Source organism: Pseudozyma hubeiensis, assembly GCF_000403515.1.
Source record: "Pseudozyma hubeiensis SY62 DNA, scaffold: PHS9, whole genome shotgun sequence".
NCBI lineage: Eukaryota > Fungi > Basidiomycota > Ustilaginomycetes > Ustilaginales > Ustilaginaceae > Pseudozyma > Pseudozyma hubeiensis.
The window spans coordinates 72745-96457 of NW_012133791.1; the positions used below are offsets into that span (position 1 = coordinate 72745).

The window sequence follows — 23713 nt, forward strand, 5'->3', positions numbered from 1 at the left end:
CATCAACGGCCGCCACATACCAACTCGGACGCGACCGCAACAATGCTGCGACGAATCGCCAGCCGCACACTCAGGGAGCCGGTCCTTCGACCTCCCTCGCCCGGTCCTCAGCCCGCCGCCGCCGCTGCCACCTCGGCTGCCGTGCTCTCGTACCAGTACCAACTGCTCCAGCAATCGCGAGGCCTCGTTTCTTCGGTCCTCTTGAGCAGCACTCGAGATGCCTACGAGAGCAAGAAGATGGCAGAGCTCAAAGCGGAACTCAAGTCGCGCGGCCTCGCTTCGTCGGGTCGTAAGGACGACCTCGTCAAGCGTCTCGTAGACCATGACTCGTTTCTCAACGGCAGCACCGCCAACATGGACTCGGCACCCGGCGCTCGTCCACAGCTCCGCAAAAAGTCGACACTGGCCTCGCTGCGAAATGCAGAGAGCGATGCCAAGAATAAGAAGGATGGTCCGGCTCCGCCCGCTCCCACCTCGCAGTCTGGTCAGGCAAAGAGAACGGGCACCCCACCCGCTCCTAGCTCCAACGACAACACCGGACCCACTGTGGACGCTGCCACCGCCAACGCCATCGCAGAGGCTCCCAAGCCTCTCGGCAGTATGAAGGAGTCCGAAACTCCTGCAGAACTCGAGGCTGGCACGGTCCACAGTGCAGCCGCAGATGGTCTTGCCGGCGACACCACCGCCAAGTCTTCGCCCTCTCTCGACGTCGAGGACGGTCCTGCCAAGAAGACCACGCCTCCTGGGTTGCCTCCGCAGAAGGCTCCTGCCGCCAAGGAAACGTTCAACATCCAGATCCCTTACTACCCCGACCCGCCCGTTCCCGGCGCCGAGATCCCCGTCGTCACCTCGTACACCTCCCCTCACCTGCGTCAGACCACCGAGCAGACCGAATCGTCGCCATTTGTGCCCAAGGCTATCAGTGTCTCGGCTAGCTCGGCCATCTCGCATGCCGCAGACATGGCTGATCATGCTACGTCCGAGAGCGACAAGAAGGACAAGCCTAAGGGCGTCCTTTCGGAGATCCTCGCCGATATCGAAGCCTCCTCGGGCTCCAGCGGTAGCGGAAGCGGCGAGTCTGCACTCGCAGGCATCAACAAGAGCGTCGACGCTGCTAAGGAAGCCTTCAATAGCGTAGCAGAGCAAGCCAAGGGTGCTTTCGTCTCTGCGACCGGTGTCGATCCCTCGTCGTCGTCTTCCTCTTCCTCCTCATCCAAGTCCAACCCTTCGTCGTCGCGCCAGAGCGGCAACCGACCTCTGAACGAGCAGGAGCGAACTGGCGCCCTCGTTCTCGCCGGCATCGTCGCTGGCGGTTTTGTCCTCGGTGGTCTCGGCAAAACCGGCAAGAGCAAGAGCAAGGACCACGACAAGCACGCGCACGACCAATCGCACGGCAGCACCGACTCGAGCAAGGACGTCGCAGCTCCAGGAACCGTGGTGGGCAAAGTCGTGCCCGTCGCGGCTGTCCCGCGTGGCGATGGTGTCGCCGCGACGAAGAGGTCCGAGTCCAAGCCTTCCGGGTCTTCCGTCCAGACGCCTGCGGGAGGCAAGACGCTCGCACCCATCATGTGCGTTCCCAAGGGTACGCAGCTTTCCTCGTCCTCCGGAGCCGGGTTGATCGTCAACGAGGCTGCTTCGACGCTGGCGAGGCTGGCTCAGCTGTCCACTTGCGAGGTGAGCAACTCCCTCCCCTAACTTCCACCCTTTCAAATCGCATAACAAATGTACACATAACTCTGGGCGACACTGCCTTTTCGAATAACGTCCTACGTCGGCGAAATTGCACATATATGAACCGATATTGCTCGCAGCTTTTTGGTTCTCAGGATGTGATCTGAAGGAAAGTACTGACGAAGATTTTGCTTTTCTTGTCTTTGAACGTGCTTAAAGGTATCGGATGCAATGCTCAAGCTGAAGGTGAAGGAAGGAGGATACCTGCCTGGGATTGAGATGTATTCGCCTACGTATCTCGCTTCCCCTCAAGTTCGAGTGTGTGGACCGGCGTATACGGTCAAGATGGTTTCACAGAACGACGCTTCTGCGCCCAAGCCGAAGGGACACTTTGTCGACTCGGCGGAAGCGTACCCTGGATCGGTTGTGGTTGTCACTGCACCGAGTTTGACACGATCAGCTGTGTGGGGTGGCTTGATGACGGCACGTGCGCAAAAGCTCGAGTTGCAAGGCGTGGTGTTGGATGGTAGGTGTAGGGATCTAGGGGAACATAGGGAGGCTGGATTTGCGGTTTTTGCAAGAGGCCATTCCACTCAAGGTCAATCCCCGTTCACGAGGCCGTCGGAGTTGCAGGTTCCAATCACCATCCACGATCCATCAACACGAGCAGAGGAGGAGGAGGATAAGGTGAAGAATCCAAGGATGCCAAGTGTCACCGTCAGACCGGGAGATTTCGTTCTCGCCGACATGGACGGTGTGATGATCGTACCACCGAGTGTAGCGGACGAGGTGGTAAGGTTGGCGCTGAAGGGTAGGGCAGAGGATGAAAAGTGTCTGAGGGATATCCAGGCGGGTATGCCGGTCAAGGATGCGTTTGCTAAGAACCGCACCAAGTAGGAAATGTCCCGATGAATGTTATCGTAGAAGTCATGTGTCGAAGCAATGTCAGTCGTGGAACGTTCTGGTCGACATCCCCGTTTGAACGCAGCGATATTGTGCAAAGGATGCAATTGACAGTACAGAGACAGGATGACATTCATTCAGGAAGGAGTCATCATGCCGTGATGGCCGGATTCTGCAGCCAGTCAAGCGAAGGATCCTCGAGGTGGTCTGTATACCGAAGGCATCAAGAAAAGTAGAATTCAGAATGAGTCGGCGTGTCGCACAAGCAACGCTTTTCGTGTAAAGGTGATACTTACCGTCAAAGTCAATGATCTTGTCCCACGTGCTGTCCTTCCTCACTGCGCTCTCCAGCTCGGCCGCTCTGCTCTGGTCTTGCAACGCTACCGCCGACGCCGCTAGCGCTTTCGGTTTCGCGTCTCCCTTCCCGTTCGTCGGCGATGACACTATAAACCCGCTCAACGAGTGCTCGCCAGCTTTGAGTAAGGTCGCGTTGTTTACGAGCAGAAGCAGCGCTTCGGCGTTGGTGAGGCTGGCGATCTTCTCCGTGAGCTTGTTTGCTTGTGGTGATGGGTTGCGCTCCGAGGTCAGTTCGGGTGCTTCGTACAGCCCGACGACGGAGAGCTTCTTCGACGAAGCGTATGATGTGGCAAGGGATAGCGCTACTTCGGCCATGGGTGCGAGAGCTGTCCAATGATGTGAGAGGGGGATCGAGTCGACGATGTTGATGGTTTGTGCGGACGTTGTGTCGGCGAGGAGGAAGCCGAGGACGCGGGCTGTGGGATACTTTGCGGCGTGCAGGATGAGCTTCTTGTAGGCGAGCGGTGACACGGTCACCGAAGAGTTTGTCGACATTGTGAGTTAATGCTTGTGGAATGCCGATGTTGCTCTGACTGAGCGATGATGAGACTAGAACAAGGCAGCGGATAGGGAAGCAACGTCAAAGTGTCTTGATCGGTGCGGGCACACGTCCGTGCAGAACCCTGTTGTTCGTGTGTACACTGTATATTGATCGGGATGCGAGGTAACATCACCCGATCAGATTGCGACCGCTCTGGTTTTCAGGGTCCAACTGTCACAGCTGAGCTCAGCGACAATCTTTGAGGATTTCAAATCAATGCAACAGCTCCACTTTCTTCTGACCAAGGCTTGACGCTGCTTGCACATCCCCCATCCCGACCGCCATACACCTTCCCTCCTCAACATTGGTTTCATAAGAGTAACCGGGTCCGCACATACACGATGCTCACCTCGGTCGCACGCACAAGCACTCCGAGGCTACCCAGCCTCAGCTCCTTAGCCCGGTCATCCACATCCACCGCTCTTCAGCGACGCACATATGCCAAAGCCGCCGATCCAGCCCCAGGCTCGAGCGCTTCCTCTGCTACCGGTCCGCAACAATGGCAGCGCAAGCAGCCTCTTGCAACCGCGCAGACCTTGACGCTCTTCTCCGAGACGCCGCAAGGGCTTCTGATCGCCTTGCGTTCTACACTGCAGAGCATGACTTCGCTCACATCCAGGCTCGGTCCAGCACCCAACTCCAGCGGATCTTCGTCGACAAAGGGCCAGCACGACCATGTCTTGCTTTACGCTCTGAGCAAAGATCTGCCAGCCCAATACCTCAGCGAGGCGGTGTCGATCCTGCGAGGTCAAGACCCGTCAAGTTCCACCACAACCTCGAGCGACAAGAAGAAGAGCAGAAATCGGGACACGAGCGGCATGACGGCAGCGCAGATCGCTGCAGCTGAAACCCAGGCGGATAAGCCAAACGATTCGACCGACGATGCAGCTTCTAGGATTGCCAGGATTGGCATCCTGTCCTCGCCGCTGCCGGCCTCTTTGATCCCAGCCAACGCTATCGAGCCAGGGTCGCCGCCCATCGCGACTCCGACGCTGTACTCTGTTGCGCTTTCCCTGCTGCCAGGTGTCAACGCCATCCCGTTCAGGTCCACCATCCCCGGGCGAGCAGAGGTCGCCGTAGGCAGATGGACCGACCGCAAACCCTCGTGGCAGCAAGGCGCCGAACGCAGAGCCGACCTGCTCGACGATGGCAACGGTGCCTTGCCAGGCGGCAGCCGTGACTGGCGCGACATCTGGGGTCGCGAAAACCTCGAAGGCAAGATCCCTGAAGGTCTGGAGAGCCTCAATCCCAATTCGGCGGCTTCCTTCATCTTCTTCTCCGACACCTCGCCGCACGGGCTCTTGGAAGGCCTCGCCACTCAGTTCCCCGCCAGCTCAGTGCTGGGCCTCACAGCTCCACCAACACCATTCGAGACAGGACGCGACCAGACGCTACTCATCTCCCTCCCACAGGGGGGTCCAGGCGGCCTCGAGCCGCACAGCAGCATCCACACCGACGGCGCCGTGGGCGTCGCGCTCGTCGCGAGCAACAACCCCAGCGATTCGGATCACCTTCCCATCCCCAGCGTCAAGACCGACTTCGAAGGTCTCAAACCCTTCGGACCTCGACGCGAGATCAGCGCAGCACAGGGCAACATCATCTCGAGCCTCGACGGCGCCAATGCGGCGCAGCAGTTTCTGAGGGATATCCAGACACGAGAGCATCCGCTCGATCTCGACTCGGGCAAGGTGGAGGGCTCTGGCGCGCAGAAGGAGGCGGAGCAGATGTCGGAGCTGCAAGCTCGACAGATCGCATCCAAGGTCAAGAAGGAGGAGGACTTTTTCATCGCCGTCTACGCGGAGCCAGCAGCATCCGGTGCTGCGCCGAATCCGGAGCCAGAACCGCTGATGCTGGCGCAGATCCTCTCGGGTCACCCGTCGCGCGGCACGCTTTCCATCGACACCCAGATCGAACTCGGTCCCGGTCCAGGCCAGCCGCAAGGAACCATGAAGACCTACGCGCAGTTCTACCAGATCGACCCTGCATTTATCTCCGAATCCAGCGCGCAAGGCGATCGCGTCAAGGCGGAAGTCAAGCTGATCAGTCCGAGTTCGATCGAAATCCCAGGACCGGATCCTAGCGTCTGGCTTACGCCCCGCTTCCTGTTCCTCTCGCTGCCCGCGTCGAACGAGGATCTGCCCAAGGTGCACGAGGTCAAGCAGGGCGGGAAGCATCAGGTCATGGCTCTGCCGAACCTGTTCGTCGCCGCCTCGGAACGCGGCTGGATCGCAGGCAAGGGTCGCAAGTCGCCCTCGACCGACAAGCAGGTTCCGCATCAAAAGGGTCAGGGAGATCGGTCGAGCCCTGCGTTGGGGCTGCAGAAGGATGGATCTTCCATCATCACGTGCACGGTGCCGCTGACGAAGGCGACGCTGTCGCTGCGTGCCGGGACGGAGGCGAAGTCCAAGTAGATGATGCAATAGACAATGACGTGTTGCAGACTGTCTGGAATGTGTGTGATAAGGGAAGGGCCAGTGTCGAATGCATTGATCCGAAATGTATCAGAGGAGCTCTGAGCGAGCTTTGAGGTGACGAGATCTAGAATTGAGATCGAGCGAAGGCGCATGTCTATCGGAACATTCTAAGGTAGGCCAAGAGCAGGGCACCGGCACCGGTCGCGACACCGACAAGATACTGTTTTGGAGAACGATATTATCAAGAGGTCAGCATGATCGAAGCATTCACATCGCCTCTCAGAACAGAACCATCACTCACCTGCAAGACGTTGAACTTTGCGCTCTGAATGCTCGTCCTCAACCCAGCGATCTCCGACTCGATCCTCGTATCCACCTCCTTGATCTTGAGAGCGTGCACGGCCGACTCGTCACGGATCCTTCCCTTTTCGAGATTCAGATCGAGCCTCACACCGGCGGTAGTCCTGGTGATCTCCTCCCTCAACCTCTGCTTGAGCTTCTCGACGTCGGCCATGAGCCGTTCGTTTTCGCTCTTCATGAGCGCAAAGTCGTTCCTCTCGAGCAGCTGCAGTTCGGACTTGAGTCGCGTGAAATCCACCTTCTGCGTGTAGTTGGTCTGGTCGCCTTCCTCGCGCGTGACGAGACCCTTGGCGAGGTTGGAGATGCTCTCGTCGATGACGTCGCGGAGCGACTCGGTGAGCACGTCGGCCTGTTCACGCGAGATGCCGGATGCTTCGAGACGCTGTGCGAACGCTTGAGTGTCGAAGTGGTGCGAAGCGTAGAGGGAGGTTGTGGTCGAGAAGCGCTTCGAATGCGGAGGGTGTGGTGAGGCGGACGAGGCGGAGGAAGATGAGGAGCTGGACGAAGAGGATGGCGACGAGAACACGCGGGCTGGTAGAGGATGAGGCGATGAGTTCTGATGATGGGGCGAGCCGTACTGCGCACCGGTAGCCGGAGGCGGTGGTGAGGATGTCCACGAGGAAGACGAGTTGGACCAAGCGGAATTGCTGTCGCGGATAAAGGCGCGAACGCTAACTTGCTGTGCCAGTGATGCTGTTGGCAGGCGAGGTCGGATGGAAGAGGATGTAGTCAGTCTCCTGCTAGAGCTCGCCATCGCCATGGCGCTGCGCGAGCTGGAAGCAACGTTGAGACCGAACGACGCCATTTTCCCAGAAATGCGTTTTGAGTCTGGAGGGCGGTAGGAAGATCGAAGCGATGGGCGGCTGATCCGAGCTAGCGCTGCCCAGGTGTACAGTCGCTGGAGGTCTCTGCTGGGGGTCGAAGCTTCCGGATACGGTGGGATAGGAGATGCGGAGCAACGGACGATGACAGTCGGAAGGGATCCGATTGCGACGACCAGGCCGATCGGCTTTACGGTTGTGCGAGTTCATCCGTGGCTGTAGCGTGTGACTCTCCAGCAAAGAAGGCACTTGACAGCGCGTTGTTCCACCCGGCAATCGGTTCGATCCGACAAATTCGCATCACCATCGGGAGGCGTCGGCTTTCTGCACACGCAGGGTCCAACACTGACTCTCAGCCCTCTCCCCGCTACCAACTCGATGCAATATTCGCAAACCCTTGTCACCTTTCATTCACCATTCGATGACGGGACAGCCCCAACGAGGCTGCGCAACCTCAGACTTTTAGAGACGAGGCTTTTCTCCTCGTCTCAGGCCCAGCCGCCTCGAGCTGTTTCGCATCCAATCTCGATATCACTTTCCCCGCTTTAAGGCCGACCGAGATGTACCACCTCATCACCGGCTTGTACGCCGAATGGACCAAGAAGCCGCGCTACAACGTGCTCATAGTCGGCACATCCGGCGTCGGCAAGTCCTGCATCCTGGAAAAGATCAAGAGCCTCTACCTCAAGCGGCCAGCGCTACCGCCAAACAAGATCGCCCCCACCGTCGGTCAGAATGTGCTCGAGCTGACGCTTCCGAACATGCACCTGCACTTTTGGGATCTCGGTGGGTCTCCATCGGTGCGCACGCTGTGGAGCAAGTACTACGACGAGTCGGATGCGGTTGTATGGGTTGTCGACGCGCGGCATTTCGTTGCTCTCGATGCGCAGAGGCAGAAGAAGCAGCAGCAAGAGCAGGGGGATGTAAAGGGCAAAGGCAAAGCTACTGCGTCCGATGCAGGGTCAGAGGCATACGAAGCGCGGGAATCGTCGTGGAAGCTCCTCTCTGAGCTGCTCGTCCATCCGAGCCTGGAGGGTCAACCCATCCTCATCGTGGCCAACAAGACCGACGAGTGCGAATCAATATCTGCCGACTTTGCCCGCACCATCAAAGACTGGTTCGCCGAAAAGCTAGCCCGCATCGATGGAGACCCGACAGCATCGACAATACCTGGCTCCTTGTCGACCTCTCGACAGAACGGGAACGTCTTTGCGGACGACGAAGAGGAGCCTTACCGCCCTCCGGCGTCTGCAGGATCGACGTTGAACGACAAGGAGTACGAGTGGGACGTGATCCTCGCGAGCGCTACTGAAGGGTGAGTGTGCTCAATGGTCCGTACCAGAATGCAGGCGCAAAACTCATACTGACATGGACAGTTTTGTCTGGATTGACTCTGGCTCGTTCGCAACAGCACCGGTATTCACGATGCGGTGGACTGGCTTTCAATACGCGTGCAAAGCTCACAAGCAGGACGAACAAGATGACGCTGGCGCCTCACTTTGCAGCGATTCTCAAAACCTTTCGACGTCGCTCGTCTCTACAGCCACCGCCTGCTCTGCGAAGGAGAAGGACAGCATGATAGCATGGGCGTGATGGAGAAAATGCATGGCAGCAGAGCGTGCTTTGTCACGTGTCCTCGCCGCTCCCTTTTTTTTTTCCAGAAGCAGCCTTTTTTTCGAGTTATGTTGGAAGAAAATCCGTGCATGCATTTCGTTTCCACTTGTCAGGCCTTTGCATCTTACCTCTCTTCCACCGTCAACCCACATGCACAGTAAGTGTCCACTCTCACCACCCTTGGGATTCCCTTCTCGCACCATCCGACCTCTCGAGCACAACGACATTCGAATGATGCATCACTCATGGAGATAAATCGGGTAGGTCGATCTGTCCTGCAAGACGGTCGTCTCGATGAACCCGTCAATAACAACATACAACTTTAATATACTCTGAAACCCCCCGAACGACACACGATCGATTGTTGCCAAAGGAAGGAGGGGACGAGAAGCGCAAGTTAGGCTGTTGGTGTCAGTGTTGCGAAAAAGATGCTGACGGCTTGTTTCCTTTTCTGTCGTTCGGTCGCTTTTGGTTGGCTCAGGTTGTCATCGTCAGGTTTTGCACGATTGAATGGACATTTTACAAATGCAATTTTCGATGTGAGGATGGCTTGCCGTCGAGGTTTGACCTACAGAATGGTGTCGTGTTATTTGGCTGGGTAGTCGTAGAATCCCTGTGAGAGTCGAACCAGCATCGTAGAAGGAGGCGGCCCAAGTCATTGTCAGTTTGCCGCGCAGACATCGGACCGAACAGTGACCACTGCTCCAAAGTGACACTTACCTTTCCGCTCTTCTTGCCGAACCAACCAGCATCGACCATCCTTCCGAGCAGCACAGCTGGTCTGTACTTGCTATCCGCCGTCTCCCTGTAGAGCGTCTCCATGATGCTGAGGCACGTGTCGAGGCCGATAAAGTCTGCGAGCGTCAGAGGTCCCATGGGATGGTTCATTCCCAAGCGCAGAGTCTTGTCGATATCCTCTTTGGAAGCGATGCCTTTTTCGAGGGCCATGACGGCTTCGTTGATGAAGGGCATGAGGAGACGGTTGGAGACGAAACCGGGAACGTCTTTGGAGGTGGTGACTTCTTTACCGCATGCTTGTGCGAACGCGCGGGAACGGGCGACGACTTCGGGACTGGTTTGGATGGCAGGGATGAGTTCGACGAGAGGCATGACGGGGACCGGGTTGAAGAAGTGGATCCCCAACGCCTGTGTGAGCCACGAACAGGCATGATTCTCTTGTCAGTTTTAATGAGGTTACAAAAGAACTGTCATTGGGATCTTCTGATCGTAAGGGGAGTACTTACCCGTGCAGGACTCTTCCAAGCCTCCTCGGACCCAGCCTTGACACCTGCACCCACCGCACTAGCTGCGATCTTGCTCACACTGATACTGCTCGTGTTGGTCGCCAAGATCGTCTCCAGCGGCAAGGTCGATGCCAACGTCCCAAAGATCTTTTGCTTGATCGCCAAGTTCTCCGTAGCCGCCTCGATCACCATATCCGCCGCCTCCGCCCCCTTGCCTCCTTTGGTAGCAAAATCTTCGAGGTTCCCCACCGTGATGAGTCGTGATCGTGCAGCGTCAGCATCAGCCTGTTGGATCTTTCCCTTGCTGACATCCTTTTTGAGCAGCGTTTCGAAGAAGCTGACGCCCTTTTCGAGTGCAGCGGGCGATGCATCGCACAGCAGCACGGAGGGGATCTGGGCACGTAAGGCTGCAACGTACGCGATGCCAAGTCCCATCTGACCTGCCCCGACGACACCGAGCGTCTTGACACCATGCGAAATGGTAGAGGCCGCCATGTTTTGCTAGTCGTTCAATATTGGAGGATCGAAGCAGTCGATAGCGATGGGCAGTCCGAGGGTGATATGATGGGGATGAGGATCGTGCACGACCAACAAGCAAGGCAGATCAAAGTTGCCGCGGCCGGAATGCCAAGCTCGCAATATTCTGGGGCTCCAGCTCCAAACTCCAGTTTCACGTAGCCGGCTATTTTGGCAGCTCTGAGCGCTTGTCACTGTGCTTTTCACAGCTACTCACTGCTTGCCCAGGCTCGGGCTCAAAAACAAGTCACAGCAACTCCACGCCCGCTAAGACCGATCCCGGAAATTTCGTCAAATCCCGTCGTCGCCCTCCAGCATTGACAGCTACACATTGCTCGCAAGGAAATCGCACACTTGCTCGCTCATCGAGCTGCCAGACATCCCTCGAAAACACCGTTGAAGCTGACAATGTGATTAAAGAGCCAATGAGGGGCAAGACCAATGAATACAAAGAGACGAAACGCATTAGCAGATACTAGCAAGAGACCGTAGGTGGTGAATTGAGGGGGGGAAAGGGGTAGACAGTGGCGTCGTGTTGCATGGGTAGCAGATTAGTCGTGAACAGTCGTTACGGGAGGTTCGTGGCCAAAAGGCCGCTGCATTTTCAAGCAGCAAAGTTGGATGCAAGTCGATCGAGGATGGAAACAGGCTCTCAAGCATGGTGAGCAGAAGGCACAGCCACTCCGCTAGCAGCGCGTTCAGGCAACGCTTTCGGCGGCGACTTCTGCGGACTCGATCGGAATGCGCCGGACTCATGCGAAAGACGTCCGTCGTTGCTGTTGGATGCCAGCATGTCAGCTGACTTGAGCTGCATGGCTTCGAAGACGGCGCGCCCCACAGCCGGCCCTGCATTCTGCTCTGGATCGATGCGACCTGCCTCGAGCGCTTCCGTGTACTCCTCGACGGATCGTACGAGCTGGATGAAGCGTGCGTCTTTGATGAAGCGCGGCACCGAATCGGTGGCCATGAGACGGAAGATGTAGTCCTGGATGCGCTCGTACAGGCGGACCATCACCTGCAGCTGACTGGCGTGTAGAGGCACTCGAAGCCTTTTCGAAACCACGGCGGCCTTTCGTTCTTCGATCGACGCACCTTCGCCCGTGTATCCGTGCGGCGCATCGCTGCCGACCGAACCGGCGTTGAGCTGCGTCGTCGAGGCAGACGGAGATGCGCTGTGAATCGACGCCGACGATACCTTGGCTTCTGCAAGCACCTTATTCATGTAGAGGATGAGCTCGGTGCGAAGGTTGTGGTCGATGTTGAGCTCGCAAGGCGAAGAGGGCGCGAGGTACGTGTCGTAGATGACGACTGCCATGCTGACCAGATCCTGCTGGTGCTTCTCCATGGCTGTCAAGCCCTGAGAATCTTGTTCATTCTTGTCCTTGTTCGCAGCGCCGGTGACGCTTCGCCCGAGTCGACGGCCGACGCCGCCCTTGTGGTCCTTGACGGGCGTCTGCACGGCCACGGCGCTCGAGGTGGTGTGGAAGCGACGCTTAAAGTCTTGCACGTCGAGCCAAAAGCTGAGGTTCTCTTCGCAAAAGTTCTGACGCAAGAACTCGCGGAAGAGCGAACGGAGCGCGGGTTCTTCGAGGATGTTCTTGAGTCGATTGGTGTTGCTGTCCCTGCTGCTGTAGGAGGAAGAGTCGTGCAGCCCCTGGCCGATGCCTGCAGGTGAGGCTGCCGCCGGGGTCGAGCCACGCTCGGCTCGAAGCTTGGTGGAAGGCTGCCGGGCGTTTCGCGAGTCTTGCGAGCTTGTGCTGTCGGCGTCGCGCGATGCTTGGCTCATGCTGTGCTTGCCGGAGTGGACGGCGATGGCGTCGTTCGGACGATGTGCAATGTCCCTGGCAGGACTGCCTAAACTTGGAGGCGTATCGGCTCCGTCCCATCGAGCGACTTGACGACCTTTGTCGGTCACGCCATAGATGCTTTTGTAATGGCATCGGAAGTGTCCGTCGCTGGTGCCGCCACGTCCATCCTCGACGCGGATGATGACGTCTCTGTCGTCGTAGGGTTCCATCTCGCGCTTGGACTTGTCAATAACAAGATGAATTAAGCCGAGACGTTGAAAGTGCGCCATGATCTCGGCCGCCTCGTCCTTGCCGCAGACGGTTGTAAAGTCGCAGAGCCAGTCGAGCGCGCCCATGGAATTGAATGTGTGCTGCACGGTGCGAAGTCCATGACCTTTGACTTTTTCCTGTACATCGGCCATCTCGATGCCCAAGGTGCGATCGACGGTTGCATCGGCGTGGTCATGTTTGACGCCAGCGCCTGAGGAAGTGTCGTAGTTGGGCGAGCGACCGACGAAGCGTCGAAATATAACCTCGAGCACCGGCGTGTTGACGAGCAGCTCGTCGTCCGAGATGCGCCTCTCGAGGTGGAGCAGCTTCATACAAATGGGTTGGGACGAGAAGACCTTGAGGAGGTGGTCGCCGTTGATGCCGTTCTTGGTGATGAAACGTTCAAGGATGTGAAGTCCTTTGGGGGTGAGCATATAGACGCCTTTGTCCTTGAAGATGGGGTTGGTGGTATCGCCTGCATTTTCAATGAGACGAGCGTCCATAAAGTGCTGGCAGATGCCTTTGGCCATGTCGCGGTTCATGCTGAAGGTGGTAGTGGTGGTAGTGGTGACTACGCGACTGGGCTCGTTTGGATCGGGGACACGATTGGACTGAGAAAACTTCAGATGGGAGAGGTTCTCGGCGGCCTCGTCTGTGGTGAAGGAGTTGTGGTAGGTCTTGAAGTACTGGCGATGCGTGCCAAGCTCGAGCGAGACGATGAGCGTGGCGAAGAGGTCGTGGCAGTCTTTCGCGTACGGACGACCGCGCCTTGTGGTCTTCATCATGCGACTGGTGGTCTGCTGTTTCGTCCTGGTCGCCAAGTCGCCAGGCAGGCTTCCAGAGCTGTCGGAGGGGGACATGGCGGCGAAGCGAAAAGGCGATTGCTTATATCCTCTTTTTCCGAGAGCAGTGTTGGCTTGTGCGGCCGCTCGGGGCTGAGCGCAGAGCGAGGTGGAAGCGGTCGAGGATCTGTGCGCTCAGACTAAGCGAGAGCGGTTACTTGCGAGGGCTCGAGCGACCACAATGTTTAGGTAATGCGAGCTGATCGCTGCAGCGGGAGGGTGAGGATCCGAGCTCGAGGACAGCGGGATGACGAGAACGAGGATGTCGTTGGGTGATGCGAATCGTTATGGAGCAAAATGGTGATGCGGCTAGCGACAGATAGAGGCCGTGAGGTCAAGGTGCCGGGTGTATCTGCCGAGCGGCGGTTGTGTGTGGTGTGAGCGTCCGAAAGAGTTGAATGCAAGGAACGAAGATCGGGTTTGCTTGAAGGGCTGCCCTGCTTCTGCGAGAGTGAGAGCGAGCCAAACGTAAGTGGGCGTCTAGCGCGATGTAGAGGAGTCAAAGCGGTCAATGGAAGGGATGTCGACTCGGACCCCTTGGATGCGTCGTGAGCCGCGGCCGAGCGATGAATGAGCCGGATGAGGTCTGGTTCGTGAACGGATCGTGTTTGCAGGACTATCCGCTGGTCTTCTGTAGCCTTTCGAAAGTGAAGACCAGACCAGAGCCACCGGACGACCGAAAAGGGAGGAAACAATGAGGACGTAGATGTAAGAAGAAGGAGAGGGAGACCAAAGACCCAGAATGAAAGGGGTCCGATGACCTTTGCTCGAGAAGCAGCGGCGCACCCGAAAGAGTGGCAGGACAAAGGGAGCCGCGACCGCGAGTCGCTTTGTGCAGGCCCCGCTACAGTCACAAAGGCACGCAAGCCCCAGGCTGGAAATTCGACTTTTGTCCGTTGAACAGAGAGTGTGTGCAAGATTCATTCCTCGAAGGAACGCGCACGCACTGCGTTGCTTGCTCGCACCCGAAACGCAAGTCGGATCTTGCAGCATGAACGGCTACGGCGTGCTGTCAGCAATGGTGCAGCTGAAACACGCCCGCATGACTTGTGTTTGTTTGCTCCTCCTCTTTTGCTTGCTATAATCACCGGACCTCTTCCTCAGCTATGATCATAGTCTACACCGTGGAGCATTGTCACCTGCACCGATTCCTCTGTAACCGTCACGGCTCTTGTATCCACTAAAGGCTCGAGGGGGACTTTGGCAAGATGGAAAGCGATGCCATAAGTTATGGTGATTCTCCATCTCCCTCGGCCAGTCGCTCGGAAATGCACGGCGGCGTTCAATGCTGGTTTCCTCAAAGCATCTGTCTATGAACACATCCTTCGATAGCGTAGAGCGACTGCAATTCTGCCATGCGATGCTCGCAGGCATCCAACTGAGCCTATCTCGATGCACGCTCAGGCACAAACGACTCTCGTTGCCATGGCTTGCCTTGCTCTGCAAAAGCACAGAAACAGAGGGACAGACGACCACGGCCATACCAGAGCTTCTTGAAACATTATTTTTTAAGAAAGGGCTTTGAATATTTGCATACAATTCGAACTTCTGGCGATTCAAACTCAGTCCCGGCTCTCTGCCTTGTTCCGACGGACCACAAAGAGAGATAGATGTCTTTAGCACCTCAGCTGGTTGCTTCCGTTCCTCCTCGTGGCCAGCTTCGGCCAAGCCGGTGTTGGCGCCTTGTTGTCGATGCGTGGGTGGCAGCCACCGAAAGTCCCAATGCGAGTTGCACTTGTATGCAGGTAATTTTTCCGTATCTTCCGAAAGTCTCGATCGACCTTTTTCGTCTTTCCTGCTCACGTACAAGGAGCTTCGTAATCACAAAGCCGTCCACTGTACACCGACCGGTTTGAGCCTTGGCGCGCGACGTTGAACGGGACTGATCAGCATGTGACAGCTTGGCGTCTGTTCGAGGTGGTCCGGCCATCTCGGCACGTTTGCGACCGCACAATCTGAAAACGAACGGCTGTCTCGAGCATCCTTATTTCTTGCGAAGGAGCTCCCTCCTTTGCTTCGACAAGACAAGTCTGGGGTAGAAAGAAGCATCTAAGCGAACCGGCGTTTTCTGTCCAACTCAGAAAATCGTACCTAAGATGTTACGCCCTCTTTTATGACACCGATGGAATGGTCGTCGGGCCTGGCTTGAACTTTGTGGAGGCTTCGACGCTTCGCTTCTTTTCCGCTCGACGAGGACCCTTGCAGACCCTAGAGCATCTTTGCTGCGGCGCATCATCTCTTTGCCCACCTTCTCTGCAACCACGCTCTAAATCGATGTCTGCTCCCGCTTAAGTTGCAGCATAGTATCAGCCATCTCCCCTCAGAAAGCAGCTCGACATGTCTCCGACACTTCTACAGACGTCCGTGCCAGAATCGGCCAAGGATGCTCTCATTTCCAAGCTGCGTCAACCGACAGGTGACCTTTCGGCGCAACAGGCGCGCACAGATGCCTCGAGCTCGTCCACAGCAGCATCAACGAGCAGCACAGAGCATCAAGCCACAGCGGACGACATCCACACCGTCTCAATAGCCGAGAATACCTTCACAGAACCGCGCAAACGGATCGTCTCGCCAGCATCGCTCACCAGATTCGAGAACTCGCCGGCGTTTGCTGAGATCCTCGCCTTCATCCGTGTCTGCAATACCAGCGTGGTGGGCAGGACGCTGACAGAAGAGATCCACACCTCGCAAGCATGTGATGCCATCCTCGTCATCCTTGCTGAGGTGGCAGCACTGCGAAAATCGACGCCACCGGACGCTTCTATCGGCTCGTCCCGCTTCGGCAACCCCGCCTTTCGCACGTTTTACGCCAAGATCCGCGACAACAGCGACCGTCTTCACCGCTTGATTCCAGGTCTCGAGGATGATTCGGAGCCGTCCCGAACAGCCCGCGCTGAGCTTGGCGTCTACTTGCAGGAGAGCTGGGGCAATGAAAAGAGGATCGATTACGGAAGTGGCATGGAGCTCAACATAGCCTGCTGGTTGTAAGTGTCTCTTCAGTTGCTCTTTTGATGACTTGAGCTGTGTCATTCAGACCTGCTCGTCAGCCTCAATTTTGAAAGCTGACACACTTTTCCCTCCTTCCACCCTGCTGCGTATACAGGCTCTGTTTGTGCAAACTGCGCATTCTGCGTCTGCCCGAGGACGGCGCTGCGATCGTTTTGCGCGTCTTCTGGACCTACATCCAAGTGATGCGCGACATCCAGTCCTCCTATTGGCTCGAGCCAGCCGGCAGTCATGGCGTGTGGGGACTGGACGACTACCACTTCCTTCCCTTCCTCTGGGGAGCTGGCCAACTGAGCAGCCATCGCCACCTGCGACCCAAGGCGATTCACGACGCAGAGATTGTCGACGAGTTCGCACCCAAGTACATGTACTTGGCCTGCATACAATTCATCAACTCGGTCAAGACAGCCTCCCTACGCTGGCATTCGCCCATGCTCGACGACATCTCGGGCGCAAAGTCGTGGGCCAAGGTCAACGAGGGCATGATCAAGATGTATCGCGCAGAGGTGCTCAAGAAGCTCCCCATCGCTCAGCACATCTTTTTCGGAAGTTTGATCCGCTTTCCGGAGCCCGCTGCTGGCGAGCTCGAGGACGAGGACGCAGAGGAGGACGCGCATGGTCACATCCACCCTGCCGGTCAACCACATGCCCATGGCAGCGGCGAGGGACAGGCCGCCGGGTGGGGCGACTGCTGTGGTATCCCCATCCCTAGTGTGTTTGCAGCGGCGGAAGAGGAGAAGAAGCGCCAACAAGGTGGGTTCAGCTCGACCATGCTTGGCGAGAAGCCATTTGGAGCAGGCGTTCGTCGCATCCCATTTGATTGATGGCCGCCGCAGCGTCAGCTCGAACGAAGCGTATCTGTCCATTGTATTTTACGACTCGATTGTCACTCGTTCCCACAGCCCTCTCTTCAGTCATATGAACTTTGAGCTTGTTTGAAATTGCACACGAAACCGCGCAAGCCCTCTCTCAGCATTCTAGCCGCAAACAATCTATCCGGATGCTCAGTGTCGAAGCTGAGTCTGCGAGGTGGAGATGGAGTACCTATTTGGCGCGTCAGCAGCGTGTCTCCGCCTTGGCCATACAAGCTGGGCGTGCAGTCAAGGGTCCAACCTCAATTCCTACCGCTTGTCAAAAATCATCGCAGAGTGACACCTCTCCTCGCTACCCCATCATCCTCCATCGCCGCCTGCGTCGGGCACATCCATTCGTGGCCGACTGGCACTCGTATCGGACCGAAGCGTGTTTCGACCTGACAAAGCGTGCGCTCGAGCCCCCTATCCTCCTAACGCCCACCAGCATCCACCCTCTTTCTGCATCCTCGGCAGCCGAGATCGAACCAGAGCGAGCGCTTTCTCACGCCCCCTCGCAACATGTCGGCGCCATCCGTGTCGCCGGTGACCGGTCGCAGCGATGAGCCTATCATAGTCGATGACGACGATGACGCGCCAGTCGTATTACCATCCGCAAGTCACGCTCTAGCGCCATCGCCTTCCCTATCCCTGCGCGAGGTGACGCCCGCCATGTCAGTAGCAACAGCCTCGACGAGCAGCGGCATCCACCGGCTCAATGGCCTCGATAGTCGAGACGTCGGCGACCAAAACGGCACGTCCGATTCAGCGCTCTCTTTGGATCGTTATCGTACGGGCTACGTGTATTCATCCGAGATGATGTTGCACGTCAACCCCATCGATCCCGATCATCCCGAGCGGCCTCTGCGGGTCTTTAAGATCTTTCTCAAGCTCAAAGAAAAGAACGTGCTCTCACACATGAAGCGCATACCCATCCGAGAAGTCACCGAGGACGAGGTCAAGCTGGTTCACGACCGAGGCATCTGGGAGGGCGTCCAGCGATTAGACGGTGAGTATGATTGAACTGATCCTCGTCAACTGCCCTGTGTTTTCCTCGCTGACATTCAAGCGTATGCTGCTGCGAACATCGAGTTGATTCAGCTTACCACCCGGACGTCTTGAAAGAGCAGGTTTTGATGCTCGAGACGACAAGCTCCCTCTACATCAACGAGCACACACCGTACGTCGCACGGCTTTCGTGCGGCGGAGCGATCGAGCTCGTCGACGCCGTAGCGTCAGGTCGCATACAGAATGGATTCGCTATCGTCAGACCACCGGGCCATCACGCCGAGCCGCACAAGAGCATGGGTTTCTGCTTCTTCAACAACGTTGCCGTGGCAACGCGCGAAGTGACGCGCCGGCACGACCACATCAACAAGGTCCTCATCCTCGACTGGGATGTGCACCACGGCAATGGGACACAGCGCGCTTTCGAAGACGATCCCAACGTGCTCTACATTTCGCTGCACAGATACGACGAGGACGGGAGCTTCTACCCGGGCTCGACGTACGGTAACTTCGACAGCACGGGCACAGGCGCGGGCGAGGGCAAGTCGGTCAACGTGCCCTGGCCGGTCCAGGGCATGGGAGACGCAGACTACATGTACGCCTTCCATCACCTCGTCATGCCCATCGCTCACGAGTTTGAGCCCGATCTCGTCATCATCTCGGCAGGGTTCGATGCGGCGGATGGCGATCCGATCGGTCTCAACAGAGTCTCGCCCGGAGGCTTTGCGCAGATGACGCTCGAGCTCACGTCGCTGTGCAAAGGAAAAGTCGCCGTGGTCCTCGAAGGAGGGTACAATCCCGACGCCGTGGCCAACAGCGCTGCCGCTGTCACTGACGTGCTTCTGGGCATGCCTGCGGCAGAGCCACGCGACACGATTGCGAGCACCATCGCCGCTCACACCGTCAATCGTGTCCGTCGCCACCACAGGAAATGGTGGAAGTCTCTTCGCGTCCCGCAGATCGAGGCCGACGACGTTGGCGCCCAGCTTGCGCCTCGTGCGGTTGATGTCGCCCACTTGCTGGCGGCCTACCGTACTCACGAGATCGCAGCCGCATACGATCTGCTTGAGGTGCCGCTACACAGCACTCCTCACAAGCAGTTCCAAGGCCACGTCTTGTGTTCGGAAGAGATCTTCACCAAGTTTTCCACGATCGTGTTTTTCGTACACGACATGGGTAACTGGCGCTCGGAGCGGTCGACATCCTCCAACGACGAGCAGCAGGCGGCATTGCAGCTCCTCGATGCTTCCAGGAGCATCATCGACTACGCTCGCGAACGCGGCTACGGCCTGGTGGACGTTAACATTATGAGGGAGTTCGCTACGGAGAGGCCGAGGCCTCCGATTGGCATCAAGCAGACATCACGGGCCAACGAATCGGCGCAACTCGAGGCTGCGAAAGCGGCAGCGTTCATTTGGGACAACATTGTCACCCTCGCTGGTAAGCACGTCGTGATGGTGGGCTTAGGGTCCGGATGCAGTGCTTTGACCGCCGTGATGGACGAGAGGGCTGCCGAGTCTCACGTCAAGGCGATCGTCAATGTGGTGGGCTACAACGACATGCCCAGTGTGTCTCTTCAGTCGACGGCGGATCGGAAGAAGTGGTACTACAAAAAGTCGATGGTTTTGGCGCCCGCCGATCACCGTCATTTGATCGAGCGAGGTGATGCTGCCCCTCTCAAGAGGTTCGGCAAGATCACACCCATTCGTAAGTTCTTTCGAAACCATGTGACATGGGAGGGTGAAAACAGGAGCTGACAACCATTTATATGCGCTTCGTGCTGATTCACACTGTTCGATAGACGACACTGAGGCCATCAACATCTTCAGTGAGAGGATCGATGATATCAAGAGCTTCATCGATAAAAAGCTCGCGCCACTGAGAAGACCCACCGTCGCCTAACCACCACTCTTGTAACCCGTTGTGCGAATGAAAAGTGGCAATCGCTCTTGCGTCGGGCAGCTCGTGTCATCACCTCTCGAGTCAGCAGTCCTCCATCTAAACCCCCCTTTGCGCAGTGCAAACAACCCACTGCAACTCCCAAACCATCGCTTCAAGATCCGTTTCATGTGATCAGTCCAGTTCTCTCGCCCAGACCAAAGTTGACAGAACCGTGACAGAAAGCTCATGAGACCAGCATGCCAAAACCATCTCCCGCGAGCACGATCGACACAAAATTCACCAGCATAGTCTTGATGACGATCGGAACGCACGACGATGGGAAGCAGGACGAGAAAGACAATGAATGTGATGCGACTTGACTCGAGAACAGAAACAAAAGCAAGCGGACGGGCTCTATGAAAGGGTAGGGAATGCAAACGAAACAAAGGAGTGTAGATAGTGGAGTCTATGCATGGATATCGAGAGACAGGCAGAGCTAGTTTCCATACTCTGTTTGCGATGATGCTCGCTTCAGTCGAGCTCGGCGAGGGAAGCTCGCTGCTCGTGTTGTGGAGGCGATACAGCTACGACGGCGCGGCCAAAGTGACGCTTTCGCATCCTCTGCGCACGGAGCTCGTGCGCGACGGCGCGGCGTGAGTGTGCTACATCTTCTTGATTGTTGACATCATCGGATACCGACCTGGAGTACCAGCTCGAGCTTGTCGATGTGGCGGTCGCCGTAGCTTTGGCCTTCCTGGTGGTAGAAGTCGCGGATCTCTGGGTGGAAGAAGATGCGGCCGGACTGTCCTTTGCTCCGAGATTGGCTTTGTAGATGGAGGTGGGCTCGTCCGAGGTGGATCCCGATGGTGATTTGATCTCTCTCCACACGATGACACCAACAATGATGCCCACCAGAATGACCAGAGCGATGGAGCCCATGACGATGAGCTTCCTCCTGCCGCTAGCCATAGAAGCCATCCAGGCTCTGCTGCCATCTTCGACTTTATGCGTGCCAGCGGCTTTCTGCGCGACGGAGAAGCGACGCCAGAATTTGGCACCTTCGCCGTCGGTATCCCACTCTGCGCCATCGCCTCCTGCTCCGAGAAACTGCGACTTGCGAGGGTGGTCGGGCTTTTCATAGTCGTCCTGCAGGCCTTTCACGCGCGGCGCAGGCGCAGCGAGAGGAACGGCTGGAGCGGGCATCCGCATCTGCTGTTGCTGTGGTGGTTGGGCAGAGCCATTGTTTCCTGTGAGCATGGCCATGCTTCGTCGAAAGAATGATCGACGCTTTTGGCCAGGCTGAGACTGTGCAGCACCGTTGGGACCAGGACCGTTGCCGGGAGGGCCCATATGTGGGCCGCCACCGCCCAACATGGCCATGGATCGGCGGAAGATCGACTGGCGCTTGGACGGACCTGGAGCGTCCGAGAAGGAAGGACCAAAGTTGCGGCTCGGCCCCGGTGGCCCTCTGTTGCTCGCAGGTCCACCACGATCTTGCGGGCGAGGTCCTCCTTGCATGTGCTGAGGAGGAGGCCTCGTACCGGATGCTGCCTGAAGCGAAGAAGGATGGCTCGGCACGCCAGGTCCACCGAGACCACCGGGAGGTGGTGGGCCTCGCTGGTCGTATGGTGAAGGTGGCCCTCGCTGCAGAATGTTTGGCGGCAACGGAGCCTGTCCGTGCGGGTAGTTGGGCGATGGCATGCCTGGAGCACCGTAACCCGGGGATCGAAGGGGCGTGGCGCTGTTGGGAGTAGAGACAGAGCCATGTTGGGAGCCCATAGGCGAGGACGCACCGTGCGCGCTGTACTGTGAGGTGTTCAAGCCGTGCTGCTGAGCGCGAGCAACGTCGATGGGGGCAGGGCCTGGATTCCGGTGTGGCGAGCGGGCTTGGACGACGGTAGGAGCACGACTGTCGAAGTAGTCGTGAGGACCGGCACGCGGGTCGGGCGAAGGACCTCTATTGGATTGCGGTCCAGTCGGCTCCGGGTTTGGGGTGACCAGACCGAGCTGCTTGGTCAGGGCAGTCCTAGCGCTGAGCCTTTTGGATGCATCAGCGGGATCGGCCGGTTTCGGTGGAGCGTGATTATCCGTGGGCGGACCAGCAAAGCCGATGGTACTTCCATGACGTGAAGTGCGGTCAACGAAGTTGTTGTTGTCGACGGCTAGCCTGCTCGTTCTGTCGTCGTGAGATGAGCCCGATAGGTGAGCAGATTGCTTTGCCGATTTGAGCGCCATGAGTTTCAGCGAAGGCGGGTTCTGAGAGGCGTTGTCGGGAGGACGATGACCGACGGCAACTGCGCGGTCCGTCCAGCTGTCGGGTCGATGGGAATCCTGGCTGCGGTGTAGCTCGTCAAGACTTGAATTGTTTCGAGTGGGGCGATCATCGTCGCTGTCCGAGTCGGACTCTGAGTCGCTTCCACCGAGCATACCAAGGCCTAGACCGAATGCACCAGAATCGCGGTCGTGAGTGTGATCCTGATGAGGCACGGATGCGCCTCCGTCGCTTGGTCGTCTGCTCGAGGTGGCAGCGTTGGCCGAGCTGGTTGTGAGACCATCGGCAGCTTTGGTCGCGTTTGAGATGGTCGTGCTTTTGCCTTGGGCGGGGACCTGAGTACGGGGACCGCCGTGTCTCAGGCCGTTGGCGTCCATATTGTTAGCAGGTTGACCGTGAAGTTTGAGTTGACTCGCCTTGCGCGCGAGCTCACGACGACGGGGATCGGATGACTCAAGATCTCTTGGATCGTAGAGGTACTTGTCGTAGATGCTGACGACGCGCGAGTCGCGTGGATTCATGGAAACGGCAACACTGGACGAAGACTCGCCTGCCCAAGCCGATGGGGCCATATCTTGGCACTTCGGGAAGCAAGCTTACAGTCGACGAGCCGGATGTCTGAGGGTCGATGACAAGCCGATAGGATGGAAGGCTGTGGGTGTGTGCGTGTGTGTGGTGAAGCCACCAGGGCTGTCGATGATTGTGTGGCGAGTACGTGGATCGAAGGACCTGTTGCAATTGCAGATGGGTGCCGGAAGACAAGAGATGAAGACGGAGCAGGACGGAACAATCCAGTCGGCTGGTTGGGTATGGCGATGCAAGAGGAAACGTCCAGCGTCCGCGGTCCGCAGGGCAGGTTGGTCTTGTTTGGAATTGAAAAGACAGTGTCTTGAAGAGAGTGACGATGAGCTGGGTGGACAGAACGGGCAAAGAGTGTGAGAGATGGCCTGAAGCGACAGATGTGGATGGTGAGAGGAGGGACAGTAGCTCCAACACCGACGAATGGAGATGACGGCGGAGAGGATGAGCGGAAGACAAACTTACACACACAAACACCCACACTTGCCCAGCTGAGGAGGGGCAAAGGCGGCTCGCGTGCAGGCAGTCTCGGAGTACAGTAAGTGCATCACGAGGGTTGGCTTGGCTTGTCTTGGGCTTGGCCTGGCTTAGTCTGCCCTGACCCTTGCACACGTCCTTACTCTCTTTTTCCTTGTCTCCCTTCAACGTCACAAGTCATGCATTCGAACGGGTCTGTGAGCGCTTGCCCGAAAAGGCATCACCTTCCGCAAGCCGCAGTGGCGATTTGCTTGTAACTTATCCCACCTCTTTCCGAGGGCGTACGGCGCAGAGGGGCA

The 23713-nt window shown here is 57.5% G+C and overlaps 11 protein-coding genes across 11 annotated transcripts; 5 read left to right on the plus strand and 6 right to left on the minus strand.

Annotated features, from left to right (window-relative positions):
* Nucleotides 1-42: 42 nt before the first annotated feature.
* Nucleotides 43-2568, plus strand: PHSY_000645 (demethylmenaquinone methyltransferase; the record flags this gene model as incomplete). The annotated part of the gene is made up of 2 exons (XM_012331281.1): nucleotides 43-1674; nucleotides 1891-2568. The coding sequence occupies 2 exons, from the start codon at nucleotides 43-45 to the stop codon at nucleotides 2566-2568; spliced, it is 2310 nt and encodes a 769-aa protein (XP_012186671.1).
* A 48-nt stretch (nucleotides 2569-2616) lies between these two features.
* Nucleotides 2617-3426, minus strand: PHSY_000646 (hypothetical protein; the record flags this gene model as incomplete). Its single annotated transcript, XM_012331282.1, has 1 exon — nucleotides 2617-3426. The coding sequence occupies one exon, from the start codon at nucleotides 3424-3426 to the stop codon at nucleotides 2617-2619; it is 810 nt and encodes a 269-aa protein (XP_012186672.1).
* Nucleotides 3427-3813: 387 nt separating this feature from the next.
* PHSY_000647 (hypothetical protein) lies at nucleotides 3814-5883 on the plus strand (the record flags this gene model as incomplete). Its single annotated transcript, XM_012331283.1, has 1 exon — nucleotides 3814-5883. The coding sequence occupies one exon, from the start codon at nucleotides 3814-3816 to the stop codon at nucleotides 5881-5883; it is 2070 nt and encodes a 689-aa protein (XP_012186673.1).
* Nucleotides 5884-6040: 157 nt separating this feature from the next.
* PHSY_000648 (mitochondrion protein) lies at nucleotides 6041-7006 on the minus strand (the record flags this gene model as incomplete). The annotated part of the gene is made up of 2 exons (XM_012331284.1): nucleotides 6041-6106; nucleotides 6188-7006. 2 exons carry the CDS (start codon nucleotides 7004-7006, stop codon nucleotides 6041-6043), a joined length of 885 nt encoding a protein of 294 aa, XP_012186674.1.
* A 621-nt stretch (nucleotides 7007-7627) lies between these two features.
* Nucleotides 7628-8386, plus strand: PHSY_000649 (potential ARF-like GTPase; the record flags this gene model as incomplete). The annotated part of the gene is made up of 1 exon (XM_012331285.1): nucleotides 7628-8386. The coding sequence occupies one exon, from the start codon at nucleotides 7628-7630 to the stop codon at nucleotides 8384-8386; it is 759 nt and encodes a 252-aa protein (XP_012186675.1).
* A 692-nt stretch (nucleotides 8387-9078) lies between these two features.
* On the minus strand, nucleotides 9079-10420 carry PHSY_000650 (3-hydroxyacyl-CoA dehydrogenase; the record flags this gene model as incomplete). The annotated part of the gene is made up of 3 exons (XM_012331286.1): nucleotides 9079-9249; nucleotides 9402-9827; nucleotides 9926-10420. The coding sequence occupies 3 exons, from the start codon at nucleotides 10418-10420 to the stop codon at nucleotides 9079-9081; spliced, it is 1092 nt and encodes a 363-aa protein (XP_012186676.1).
* A 673-nt stretch (nucleotides 10421-11093) lies between these two features.
* On the minus strand, nucleotides 11094-13358 carry PHSY_000651 (hypothetical protein; the record flags this gene model as incomplete). Its single annotated transcript, XM_012331287.1, has 1 exon — nucleotides 11094-13358. One exon carries the CDS (start codon nucleotides 13356-13358, stop codon nucleotides 11094-11096), a length of 2265 nt encoding a protein of 754 aa, XP_012186677.1.
* A 136-nt stretch (nucleotides 13359-13494) lies between these two features.
* Nucleotides 13495-15576, minus strand: PHSY_000652 (glucan endo-1,3-beta-glucosidase precursor; the record flags this gene model as incomplete). Its single annotated transcript, XM_012331288.1, has 2 exons — nucleotides 13495-13649; nucleotides 15432-15576. The coding sequence occupies 2 exons, from the start codon at nucleotides 15574-15576 to the stop codon at nucleotides 13495-13497; spliced, it is 300 nt and encodes a 99-aa protein (XP_012186678.1).
* A 101-nt stretch (nucleotides 15577-15677) lies between these two features.
* PHSY_000653 (protein phosphatase type 2A phosphotyrosyl phosphatase activator) lies at nucleotides 15678-17170 on the plus strand (the record flags this gene model as incomplete). The annotated part of the gene is made up of 2 exons (XM_012331289.1): nucleotides 15678-16324; nucleotides 16444-17170. 2 exons carry the CDS (start codon nucleotides 15678-15680, stop codon nucleotides 17168-17170), a joined length of 1374 nt encoding a protein of 457 aa, XP_012186679.1.
* A 549-nt stretch (nucleotides 17171-17719) lies between these two features.
* PHSY_000654 (Rpd3 histone deacetylase complex) lies at nucleotides 17720-20107 on the plus strand (the record flags this gene model as incomplete). Its single annotated transcript, XM_012331290.1, has 3 exons — nucleotides 17720-18206; nucleotides 18299-19912; nucleotides 20007-20107. 3 exons carry the CDS (start codon nucleotides 17720-17722, stop codon nucleotides 20105-20107), a joined length of 2202 nt encoding a protein of 733 aa, XP_012186680.1.
* Nucleotides 20108-20617: 510 nt separating this feature from the next.
* On the minus strand, nucleotides 20618-22879 carry PHSY_000655 (expressed protein; the record flags this gene model as incomplete). The annotated part of the gene is made up of 1 exon (XM_012331291.1): nucleotides 20618-22879. The coding sequence occupies one exon, from the start codon at nucleotides 22877-22879 to the stop codon at nucleotides 20618-20620; it is 2262 nt and encodes a 753-aa protein (XP_012186681.1).
* Between the last annotated feature and the right edge of the window lie 834 nt (nucleotides 22880-23713).